At 34.0% G+C, this 12,572-nt stretch overlaps 1 protein-coding gene and 1 non-coding gene across 2 annotated transcripts; one reads left to right on the forward strand and one right to left on the reverse strand.

The window, feature by feature from the left end:
- The first annotated feature begins 3,895 nt into the window (after positions 1–3,895).
- On the forward strand, positions 3,896–4,012 carry Trnal-caa (transfer RNA leucine (anticodon CAA)). Its single transcript has 2 exons — positions 3,896–3,933; positions 3,967–4,012. It is a non-coding gene; the product is annotated as a tRNA-Leu (tRNA).
- A 3-nt stretch (positions 4,013–4,015) lies between these two features.
- LOC129806351 (uncharacterized) lies at positions 4,016–12,547 on the reverse strand. Its single transcript, XM_055854907.1, has 4 exons — positions 12,071–12,547; positions 11,304–11,663; positions 4,403–4,812; positions 4,016–4,344 (listed from the first exon to the last, which is right to left on the reverse strand). The coding sequence occupies exons 1-4, from the start codon at positions 12,365–12,367 to the stop codon at positions 4,122–4,124; spliced, it is 1,290 nt and encodes a 429-aa protein (XP_055710882.1). The 5' UTR covers positions 12,368–12,547; the 3' UTR covers positions 4,016–4,121.
- Positions 12,548–12,572: the final 25 nt, after the last annotated feature.

The raw sequence follows: 12,572 nt of genomic DNA on the forward strand, positions 1-12,572 counted from the left end.
TGGCTTATAATTTGCAGTAAAATTGCAATATTTCTCAATAAAACGTTTATAAATTCTTCCAAATATCGAAAGACAGTGCGAATAGTGTAACATGAAATCATTTTAATTCAATATTTGCGAGAAAAAAGTGAAAAAAATTCCCTACCCATCTGTTATTAATTCAATACAAAACAAGCGACGTGGCGCACAAAATTTATTCAAAAAAATTTATGAAAATAAAAGCTTTTAGGGACAGAGATAAGAGTTTAATTGATTAATTTAGTCAAATAATGGCGCTTATTATCACTAGAATAATTCAAATTGATATAATGCATTTTAGAAAATTGTCGTAACTTCCACAATCTCCATACATTGGAAGTTACGGCTTTATAAATGATGGAAGTTACGATAAAATATTATTGTGTTTCTTCTAACATATTTCTCAATATTGCAGCTCTTAAATCATTTTACAAAGATTTTCTCGAGTTAACTTACAGTTTATTAGTGCCACTTTCATTATTTTGACTCAAAAGTATCGCATTCGGGGCTCATTTTTAAGAAAAATAATGTTGAACTGAAAATTTCGTCTCCTGAAAAGTTGTTAAAAGGAAGTTACGACAAATACTGATTTAACTGACGAAATGTTCTCTTTTGCATTATTCTCTTTGGGGTTCGAAGATTCAGTTGATGTATTTATCTTTAAAATATTTATACATTTTCATTTCACGTTTGAGACGAGATGAAAAAAATCGCCTACTTGTCATTTCAGTGCTAATTATAACAATTCTTCATCCTACAGTAATTTATTTATATAAGATAAATTTTATTTTGTTTTTTGTTTTTGCGAAATGCTCGAACGCGTGACTTAGATACCATTACCTCAAAAGTACTTTCGCATCATTTATCATTCACCGGTTCTCAACCGATTTGAACCGATTCATAAATCATTCAAAAGATCATCCAAAATTGTTTTAAAAGTAAATAGAATTGATTTTTGGATAGAAATTAGTTATCGGTTATACACTGCGGTTCAGAACCGATTGGAACCGGTTCAGTTTTATAAGAAATTCCAAGACCTTTCCAACGAACCTAAACATGACCCCATTCGCTTGATAAATGCGCTCTTTAGCGTCTTTTTAACCTTTGACCTTGAGAAACCGTTATTAGGAATGATTCAACGGTATTGTCGTATAAGGGCGAAATGTACGCCTGGATAATCTTTAAAACATATACAAAAATGAAAGAAAAATTAAGTTTTGGGTCGACTTATGGGGGGTCCCACGAAGGTACCAAGTCGCTATCTCTAATCGTTTGGCCTCTAGAGCTGGCGACACTCGGATGGACAGACGGACAAACAACGTAACGACATTTCTCAGAAATCGTATGAAACATGAAGATTTGTTGACAAAAGTGGTCTCCGGGGGGTGGAAGGTGAAAATTTTGAGGAGGTGAAAAAATCGAGGGATTATATATACTGCTCTCTCCGTGGAGTTCGAGCAGTAAAAAAATAACACTGAATTCTTTTTTGGATTCTGAATTACAGTATACTCTCAAATTAGGCATATGGGACAAAATGTAATCTGAATTATCGAAAAGTGCGGGCATAAAATTGTTTCAAATCCATCGATTTTTTGTTCACCTACATAACCCATAAAAAAATTACATATTCATAATGTCCATAGTAATTAAAAATCTCATAAAAACCTCAATGATAAAAAATATATATAAAATTTAATGAAATCATTGCAAATTTGAAGATATTTGCTTTAAAACACAAATTTAACCGCTAACTTGAAAATTGTCTACAAAGTTTTTTGGAATGACAGCCACGCAAATTAGAAAGTGGCCCGATTGAAAAAGCAAAGATTGAGTAAGAGTCTACGGTAATAAATATTTATTTTTAAAATAAAAATAAAAAAATAGTAGTAGTGCCTCTTCAGTCTTCAACTCCGATTTTTGGTATTACTATTTTATAAATCACAGGAAATTTATCAACTACAGTAAAGGTCTCAAACCAAAGTCTCTCAAAATCGAACGATTGTTGAATTCAAAATGTCCAATGTGAGGTTGCTAAAAAAATGTGTTATAGAGAATTACCAACTATATTTTTTCTGTTGCTTCCTCAATATATATACACAAATTAGAAATGTATGAAATAAAAAGGAAATACGTCATCAGTAAGGTTTGTGAGAATGTACGTCCGTTTGATTAAACCCTTTAACGACGATTGGATCACCGGATCCAAATTTTTTTCATACGGCTATCTAAATCTAAAGTTATGTTTTGCTCTAAAAACTCAAAAAAATTATATTATCTGACCCAAAATTTTTAACTCTCTCGTCAAAGGTCATTTTATACCTCTCTAGTCCTCGAATTTGAGAGATTCTACTGTAATTTGTTTCCCTGAAACAGAGAAAATTAAATATCTTGATAAAATTACTTTTTCATAACATTAAATAGAGATGTTTTTATGAAGCTTTAAATTTCAAATTTGCAGAAAATTCAATGGTAACCTAATTGCTCCAATGATAACGATGAGTGGTGCAAGACATTCACCAGATATATTTTAAAATTTTAACTTATTAGCTGCACCTTTATCATTTAGCATACTCTCCAGGGCATTAATAAAATGTTGTAAGGTTTATTTTCGATAGTGAGCATTGTATCAAAGACACTTTAGAATTAAGCATCACGTACGGCAATACTTAAGATTATATTTAACGTCACTTTTCTCTCAAACCCCATTTTGTTGCATTTACAATACAATTGATTTCAAGTAATCGGGTTTTAGAATAGACGAATAACCGGTTTTCAAGGACTGTAAAACCGGTTACTGGTTAAAAACAGGTTTCAAAATTCAAATAAGATTTTTGGATTTTGAGCAAATTTTCACGACTTAAACTTTAATGTAAGATTTAACACCGTTACATTATTATCATCTAGTTTAGAAATCTTTTTTTTTTTCAAAAATACAGTTTAAAACTGGTTTCATCTCCAAAACCCGTTTTTAAAACCGTCTTTGATATAAGGCACAATAGGCCAAACATTTTTTGGTAGCCGGTCCGGTAACTGTTGTTGGAATCACTATTTGTAATGTTTTAACAAGGGGTAACTCATTTTCATTTTTTCTGACAAAAGTTTCTGGTTTCTCGGGTTTCGCGATGCAAAGAGTGGGTTTCTCGGACAATTGACAAAGGTTTCTCAATATGAATTACCCCTTGTGTTTTAGTGTAATAATCAGAGTTTTACAGTACGTAACCTCAAATATCTAGACTATTGAAACACCGAATTAAGATTTTTTTTAAAATAATTTATAGAAAACATTTGAGCTTTTTTTCGTATATCATTTTTTAAATATTTGACGACGGCTCACAAAACCCAAATTGAATTTTCCTGAAATTTTGGTGTCTTTTAAATCAGTCTTACTTTATGCTCTTATATTTTTTTAATTGACGTACAAAAAAAAACTTTTCTTTATTAACGCAAAATATTCCTGACGCATTTCTGTATTTTTCTAGCAGTAATGGTATACCCTCCATTTTCTGAAATGACGCACCCCTTAACGACCACGTGTTCCATTCTTGCAATTCACAATAGAAAAATTCAGAAAAACCTAAAATATTGAACAAAACATGCTAAATGGAACCAAAAGATGAGGGAATAAAAATATATCTATAGAAATATTCATGCTGTATCAATCCAAAAGCATAATTACGCAATTTGCGTGTTAAAAAGAGATAAACTCTGAATGTGCGACAAATTGAAAAATAGTTCATTCGAGGTATTTTCTCTGTTCACTCAAATGATATAGTTATCTATTAATAGACGTACAATGGAGAGAAAATTGAATGATAATGACTGAGAGTGTATGAAGTCAGTGTAGAAGCTATAGAAAGTTGGTCAGAGGAAACAGCATGTCAGGATGGCCGAGCGGTCTAAGGCGCCAGACTCAAGAGCAATCTTACCCATACAAATGGGTTCGGGGCGTTCTGGTCCTCAATTGAGGGCGTGGGTTCGAATCCCACTTCTGACACAATTTTTTTTTTCATTAATTTGCTTTTTTTTATTCATTTTATGAATTGTTAGCAGTGGTATTATTATTTATTGTCGAATGCCAACCGACTATGCACTAGAAACGGCTTTTAGAGAAGCCCATTGTCCACGAGATCCACAACAATCTCTCTCATTTTCTGCCGACAGAGCTCATTGGGTGGCACATTGAGTTCAGGAGCAGAATTACTGGTGTCCTCCGTTGGCAAGACATACAGATCCGGTGCCTGGTCAGCTGAGCACGTGCTGATGGGCAGAATATCCATGGCCAGACCCAATCCAAAGCGCGCGTATTTCTTGAATTCCGCATGGATTCTGTGGAGGGAATTAGCCATGAAATATTGCAATATTGCGAATTTCTCTCTCGACTTACTTATCCATGAGCTCTTCCTCGCAGCTTCCACAGAAGCTGGGATAGCTTCCGAATTTCTTTAGAGCCTTTGCCAGCTCCTCCCCATATAACTTCAGCAGATCTTGCAGGTGCTCCTTCCGCAGTGCGTGATCTGTGCAGCAGAAAATGAGATTGGCAATATCCAGAGTCAGAGAGCCACATCGGATCAGCTGAAAGTCCACCAGGCACACATCACTAACAGTCTTGCGATCGGTCCCGTAGCGGTACAGGAAATTGTTAGTCCAACAGTCTCCGTGGCAAATAACTGATAAATCACTGGATCCACGCACCAGATCCACCATCCTCATGAAGAATGCGTCAGTGTCCACAAAGTCACGCAATCTCTGAACATACAAGCACCCATCTTCGCCGTTTTTGAAGCTCTGGCTAACCTGGGAAAGAAAAAGAAGATTATTGTATTTTTTTTTTAGATAATTTACTAACTATATATGAGCAATGTGGAGCAGTTTCAGGATGGAGAGGTCTGAGCTATTGCAAATTTTCTGTCCATCTGAAAGGGATCAATCTGAAGGATCTGAAGCACTATATAACCCTCATCAACTAAAATCTTTATCTCTGTAGCGTTTGCAAATTAAATTCTGCCGAGATTTAGTAATTTTAAAAAGGCGTTTCAATTATTTTTGTTGCAATCGTATTTTGATCATTTCATGACCGTTGATTAACCTTATCTTATACGGGCTTCAGACCTAAAGCTTAGCCAAATGGCTTAACTTCTCTAATTTCTTATCAATCACGATTTTTGGAAAAACAATAACTTGGGATTGGATTTATTAAAGACAAATGACCTATTAGGCTTTCAAATAGCAATGAAATTGCTCGTTATTTAGGATTTTGAAACCTTCTGGAAATGGGCTAAACGGGCTAAACCTCTAGTCTGAAGACCGCTTTAAAGACATTTTTTTTTTTTTACTAAAAAAGCACTTTTATTGGCTTGGGAGCTCATTTGTTGAATCTAATGATTTTTCCAAAAAGCCCAAAATCATACAATTTGGATTAAAAGTGGATTTATGGTGATTTTTTAAAGAAGCATCACATAAAATCTTACATCAAAACTTCTAATGGATTTATGCGATGACTTTGAGGAAACCTTTGGCCTTTTGGCCATCTTTTCTCAAAAAAAGCGTAAAATTTCGTTTTAGAAAAGCTTGTAGGGAATCTTTAAAGCTTCCTACATCTGCCCCGAAATAATTAAAATTAGTTAAGCATTGAATTTTTGGTTAATTTTTGAAAAAAAAACTTAAATTTAAAAGCTTTTGAGACTTGAAAAGAGCATTTTACGGAATTATCTTCAATAAAAAGTCCGCTTGATGTATTTCAGCTTACGAAATTCATCAGTTTAATCGAGATTATGAGAAAAATTTGAAGCTTTACACAATTTAATTCATATTCCTAATCCAATTTCTATTAAGAAAACCCTATTTGGAAGTATTTCAGATTTTAGAGATTTTTCGTAGGAATTTTCTCGTCTTTACTTAATAATTTGAGATTTGAGATCGTGGAAATGGATTAATGTCGAATTTTAAATAAAAAAGACAATAAATAACTTCCGACTGGAGTTTCAATGAAGAATTGAAACTACTTTTGGTATCTTTTCTTTAAAAAGGTAGCTTATAATCACTTCTTGAATAACTAACTAAAAAAATTTATCATGTAAGATTATGCTAATTTTTTTTGATCGAAACTGTACCAAGAGAGCAGAGTACACATACAACCCATAGCTACAATGGCAATTTCAATACTTTTTAAACGATTTTTTGATTAATTTTACAAACTTTGTGCATTTAGTTTTACCTTAGTTTTGTTTTAAAGATTTTCCGTAATTTTAAGCTTTTCAAACCCTTGTACACGTACATAATGCGGACTTCAGACCTAAGGCTTAGCCAGCTTAACTCCTCTAATTTCTTATCAATTACGATTTTTTGGAAAAAATTAATTTAAGATTGGATTATTAAACATAAGTAACCTATTAGTTAGGTTATTGAAAAACAATAAAATTGCACGCTGTTTAGGATTTTGAGACCTTCGGAAACTAGGCTAAACCTCTGGTCTGAATACCGCTTTAGTGACGTTTTCAAGATTTTGTTATAAAATACATTAGTTAAAACTGTAACATTTTTGCATAATATATCGTCGGTTCCGAAGAAGACTATTGTAAGGGCCCAAATAGACTCAGGCTGATCCTCGAGAATATTTAGCCTATAAAATTTGACAGTAAAGATTTATCCCAAATTTTCATACACTAAGGGCTCAGGATCATCGATTAGAAGTCCTTAGCATAAATTTCCTTTATCTAATCCTTTACTGCCAAATTTTATAGGCTAAATATTCTCGAGGATCAGCCTGAGTCAATTTAGGCCCTAAGTCTACTTACAATAGTATAAAAAGATGGTATCATTGGATGCAGAAACCTTAGATCTATATCCCCACAAAATTTTATGTTGATTAAGATATTCCTGCAAAAGTTACAAGAAAAAAACTTAAAATCAGCGTGTGAGTTTTTCGCCCACAATTTTGCTATAATTAATTTAAAAGTAGTGTTAACTAAAAGATATTCAATGCGTAAGTATGATAAAATAATTTCAAAAGCTGAACGTATACTAATTGCAGTGAAATTAATGAAAATAAATTTTAGCTGTCAAACTTTAAACCTCTTTCCTGTAAAGTTTACATTTTGGACTTACAATAGTCTTCTTCGGAACCGACGATATACTCTGGCACTCAATTCATATAATGATTTTTTTTTGATCCCCTCCTTACCCTTGATATAGGTCTGAATCGTCTGAATCCTATCGGCTTATTGTAACCAAGATCCCATTAAAAATATAAACATTTAACAGTTAATCCTTTAAAGACGATTGGGTCACCCGTGCGTGATCCATAAAGAAAATTATTTTTCCTGACTACAAACCTGAAGTAATTCCTTTCTAATGTTTGTACGTAATCGTAAAGTATAAGATTATAGCAATTTAACACATTTTTGGCAAATCTTCAGCTATTCGCTATGTATAAATATTTAAGCGCAAAAGTGATGAATTTTCAAATTACTGCACTGATGAATGATTTTTATTATTTTTTAAACTTCCAATTTTTTTAAGCAATAACCAAAAAACCTCTTGACACTTGAAAGTACAGTAACTGTAGGTACATAGTATTTTCTTCATTAAGGTATCTATACTGAGAGAAATCCGAAAAAGTTAAAATAACATTGCGGAAATGTTTATTTTACCCTGTAGTATTGATCCGAAATCGGTGTAAATATTATGCTTTTTAGGTGTATTAAGTAAGTTATCCTATTCCATGTTAATTTTACCCTTAAAAAGATGTAAATTTAACATTAAAAAATGTTGATATATTTTTACACCTAAAAAGTGTTAAAGTTACGAGGAAAAAAAGTTAATCGCACCCTCTTTTTTTCTCAGTACACTAGAAGCCATTTTCGTCAAAAATTACCCTTTTTTTAAAAAAAAATTGACGTTTCTGTTTACAGGAGACATTTTCTTTAAAAAGGCATTTTTTAAAGAAATTGCTCCATAGTGTTTAGAAGCCTTTAGAGTGAAAATGAAATGTCATTCAATGGTATCGGCAAAAAAATTATTTAAAATTTTTGGGCTATTTTTATTCCTATCATTCATAGAGGCAAAAAATTCAACGATTCGGACTCTGTTGGACTTTCTAAGATTAATTACGTTTCATTAAATTTCATTAAATATTTAAATAATTTTAACTTTAAGTTTCCGGAGATCTCATCTCCATTTAGAAAGCGCGAATAGCCTTTTGGCAATGCGCTAACTGCACTACAAAAAAAATTATCGGATTAATTTTTATTGTTGATTTTCGGCTAGTAAATGTAAAGGGTAAAATAAAGGGACAGATAATCCTAACCGGCTTATGTAGGTGAGATTCTTAACGTGAGCTAACTCGGAGTGCATGCAAATTCGATTTAGAGCTGAAGTTGGGAGACGCCATTCAGTTATCTTGAATAAAATTCGTGAAATTATACAAATTTTGTATTTAAACCAAAATATCAAGGATTTGGATGAACTGACAGAAAAGTGATATATGGGTGAAATGTAGACCAGAATGTTCTCTATAATTTTCTCATAGAACATGATCTCATCGATTACTCAGAAGCCAAGATAATCGAGGTTTTTTGTTTCTTAACTCGTTTTTTCATCCATCAGAGTGCCCCAAGTAGTCATTTGTTGAACTTCAACTATATCAAAGAATTGTTGTATTCTGTGGGACTTTCCATTTAAAACCCTATTTTAAGTGTCTTGGTGGAGTAGAGGCAGTCAAATTGGCATCTGAGTGATTTCAAAGCGTTATTATGGGAAAAATCAATTTTTTCACACTTAAACGGCAAAATCGGAGTGATAGCGTAGTCTGAGTGGAAAATGATGTATGGACGAAATGTAGAGACAAATGTGCTCTACAATTATGTCGAAGTAATCATCAAAATCGGTTCAGCGACAGTCGAGATAATTGAGGTTATGTGATATTGAAATTGGTTTTTCGACTGTGGCGCCCCTGGTGTTGGTCCCACGAAGTTCAAATATTCTAGAAAGTTGTAGCATTTGGTGAGATCTTTCGTTTAAGCCCTCATTCATCAAAATCGGTCACATAGAACCGGAGATATGATTTTTTGAATGTTGTGAAATTTGACGCTATCACAGCGCCACCTGTAGTGACTTTTTGAACTTCCATCTGAAAGTGCTCATCGAGACGAAACCAAAAAGGTAAAATTTATGTCGATATGTTAATTAGAACCGGAGATAGAGGCCGGTCAATGTTCGAACTTTGACCCCTTATAGCTCGGGTCAGGGGTTATGGATCGACTTAAGGTTTTTTTGTTTGATAGGTATAATCAACGGCTACAACATACTAAAATTTCAGCCCGATCGCATAAGGAATTTTTGAGTTATTTAACTTTTAAGATTTAAAAATTTTCTTTTTAATAATAGCGCCCCTAGCGGTGGTTTTATGAACTTCCGATGTTAGAAGAGGAAGTGGCATTTCACGAGAGCTTTCCAAAAAGCCCTCATTTTTTAAATTCTGACAATTAGAACCGGAGTTATGGCCATTTTAAGAAAATTTTTTTGGACCCTTATAGCTCGGGTCAGGGGGGTCGGGGGACCTTAAGTTTGGTATTGATGGAAAGCTCTAAGGCCCAGCTATAACATACTAAAATTTGAGCCCGCTCGATGCCATAGGGCCGGAGCTATTGAGAAAACAAAAAAAGGGGAGTCTTCAAAATGGCGGAAGGAGGGGTGGGGGGTGGGGGGTCAATGCACCATGTTGCAATTTTCATACGATATTTAACCTTTGCCGAAAACCGCAAGTCGATATCTTTTTTAGTTTAGGAGCTATTAAGCTCCAAAGAGCGGCCGGACGGCCGGCCGGCCGGCCGGGAACGTAACTTAGCCCCCCATATATTCGTGATCAGGAAGTGGCGAAACACATTTTGGCCAAGTTTGAGCGTGATCGGAAGACATGAAATTTTGTTAGGATTATAGTAGGTGAGATTGTTAAGAATCTCACCTAATAAATAACTTTAAAGGATTAAATAACTATATTTAAAAAAAACTATGAATATTAGTTATATTTTAACGTCATTACTTTAAAAACTACAAAATCTTTTTAGGATATGTTTTATAGTTAGTCCTACTGAACATTAATCCACCAACACTTTTCACCGATTAAATTGCCATCTTCAATCATTTAAGGTCAAAATGCTTATTTTTCACCCGGTTTGGTCTATAAATGTTTATGATTTTTTTAAAGTACCCTCTTCTTGAATAATTTTCAACTACAAAATGGTTTTATGATGATTTATGGACAAATTTAAATCGACATTAATCTTAGGGTAAGTGTGCCAAATTTCGGCATAGTGCATGCAAGCGCCAAAGTCTCAAGTTTGAAATGTAACATCTTTAATAGATTTTTTTTCATTCCTTCTACTTAAGGAGTGTTGCTTAGAACTTTGTAGAAAGTTTAACGTCTTTATTTACTTTAAAATAATTCTTAATTACATTTTAAAATGAATAAAAATGTAGAGATAGCTTTGGTGCCCTATTTCGGCCACCTTCATTCTCATAGTTCCTTGCCCTTCGGGAATTATTCCAATATCTTTTTCACGTCATCTCGTTTGTCGAAGTTACATTTTTTGTTATTCTTTTGCATTGTATAATCTCTCTCTAGAGTATGTAAAAACTAAAAATTCATGGAAATTCAAGGAACAAAAAAGGTGGCCGAAATTGCAAGCTGGCCGGAATTTGGCACACTTACTCTATATGTATCCAAAAAATTTCCGGAAAATAATATAAGGTAGAGTTCGGGAAATCGGGAGTTCGAGCAGCTCGTAAACTCGTAAAGTTTCAGACGCCTTGCCACCCCTTTTATGTTTTATATTATGTTAAAAAAAATTTAAAAGTTTTCTCAGTTTTCAATAAATTCTTTTTTTTTATGTTTTGTAAAGTTATGAATGAGTTAAGCTGTTTTGACTGACTTTTTGAGTGATTAACAAAACTAAATAAACTTTAATACAAAAAACAAAATGATTGGTTGTTCAGTAGAATTTTTCTTATACTTCTTTGCACATCCTCTCGTTTATTTGCCGATTTTAAGGAGTTAATTTAACAATTCTTATAGAGTTTTGTCGGAGAAAATAATTTTCAGATATGTTCAAGGTTTTTTTTTTTTTAATATTTGATGCAAGAGATGCACAAGGATTTTCTCCAGAAAATAAAAATGACGATGTACCTTTTTTGTTATAAATCTTTGAAATTTCCCTAATTTATATGAAAAATTCTCAATTAGACCATTTCCAAGCATATTAACTGCCCCTTGGATTGAATTTACTCACCATTTCAACTGCACTACGTGTAAGACGGCGATAGTAATTGCGAAACCAATCCAGGTTCGTGGCTGCAAAGATTCCCTCCTCTATGCTGGCCGTTAGTGCTTCAAAATCCTTCGGATGTTCAGCCTTGTAGGCCAAACTGAGTGCATGAAAACGCGCCAATTCCACGAGAACACTCTCAGTTTGCTGCAGCGAAAGTCCCTCCTGACGATTTGGCATCTGATAGTCTTTGGCACAGAGATCTTCCAAAATCAGAAGATCACTGCGTGCAAAATAGCATCTTGGGATTGCGCTAAATGACTCTCTTGTCTTGCGCTGCTGGAATGACAATAATTCCCTCACGATCTTCGTATAGAAGCGAACCTGAAAGAATTTAAGAGTGGTGGCAAGTGGAAGAATTTTCTATGGGGAAATTACTCAGGTATGTCAGTAATTTCCAGGAAGAATTCTATTTCAATAAAAGTTTTTTCTTTCTAATAAGGAAAAAAGTGGAAATGAGTCATTGGAAGAAAAGTTAAATGTTTTTGCTATTTATAAATCGATTTGGACAAATTTGGCGAATAAGGAGAGTTCTTTGGAAGCAGTAAAATCCTTCAGATCATTGTAACGTTGTCAGATTTGTGAAATATATTTTTTACTGCTAAAAAATGAACTTTAAGCTCATTAAAGCTTCACTTTTCACAGTTGAGTGGGAAGTATACAGACGATGGTTTTAATACGATTATATGGGGATGCTTTTGGGCACTTTTCCAGAGATTTGAGACATTTACCTCATTTCGGAAGAGCGCTTCACTTCGATAGGCATCTCGTCTTGCTTGACTGTCTGGAAGTCTCTTGCAGATTAGTGAGCAATCCCATTTGCTCCTCTTGGCTGTATTCCCATCCGGCAGCACGAATCCCTTCACATGGATACGAAAGAGAGCTGCCGTGTAGTTATCACCACGTCTGGAGCCTTGAGCCTCCTCGAAAGATTCAATCTGGACATGAGGATCAATTTCGGCAAATACATCCGCAAGCAATTTCACAGATAAATTCGATTTTGAAGGCGTGTCCTGATCAATTCCCATTTGTCACTGATTCTCTGCCTTTCCTAAGTAAACACTTATCTTCCGGGATTGTCCTGGACAAGAAAAAAACTGGTATTTTCTTCCCTAAATCGCCCAAATGAGTAAAAGACGTAGATGAGAAAATTTTCTGATGCAAATCAGATGACTTTTCGCACAACTGTTTCTGCGGAGTTGAAGATTTGTGGAGGAGGATGAGGCTGGGAAA

The sequence above is a fragment of the Phlebotomus papatasi genome, chromosome 1 (assembly GCF_024763615.1).
Source record: "Phlebotomus papatasi isolate M1 chromosome 1, Ppap_2.1, whole genome shotgun sequence".
Lineage (NCBI taxonomy): Eukaryota > Metazoa > Arthropoda > Insecta > Diptera > Psychodidae > Phlebotomus > Phlebotomus papatasi.

Excerpts from the sequence above, each read along its gene's own strand:
- LOC129806351 (XM_055854907.1), bottom strand. The coding sequence starts at position 12,367 with ATGGGAATTGATCAGGACACGCCTTCAAAATCGAATTTATCTGTGAAA. Across the intron at positions 4,813-11,303 it reads CACGTAGTGCAGTTGAAATG|GTTAGCCAGAGCTTCAAAAA; the intron begins GTGAGTAAATTC and ends TTTCTTTCCCAG. Across the intron at positions 4,345-4,402 it reads GAGGAAGAGCTCATGGATAA|AATCCATGCGGAATTCAAGA; the intron begins GTAAGTCGAGAG and ends TTCCCTCCACAG.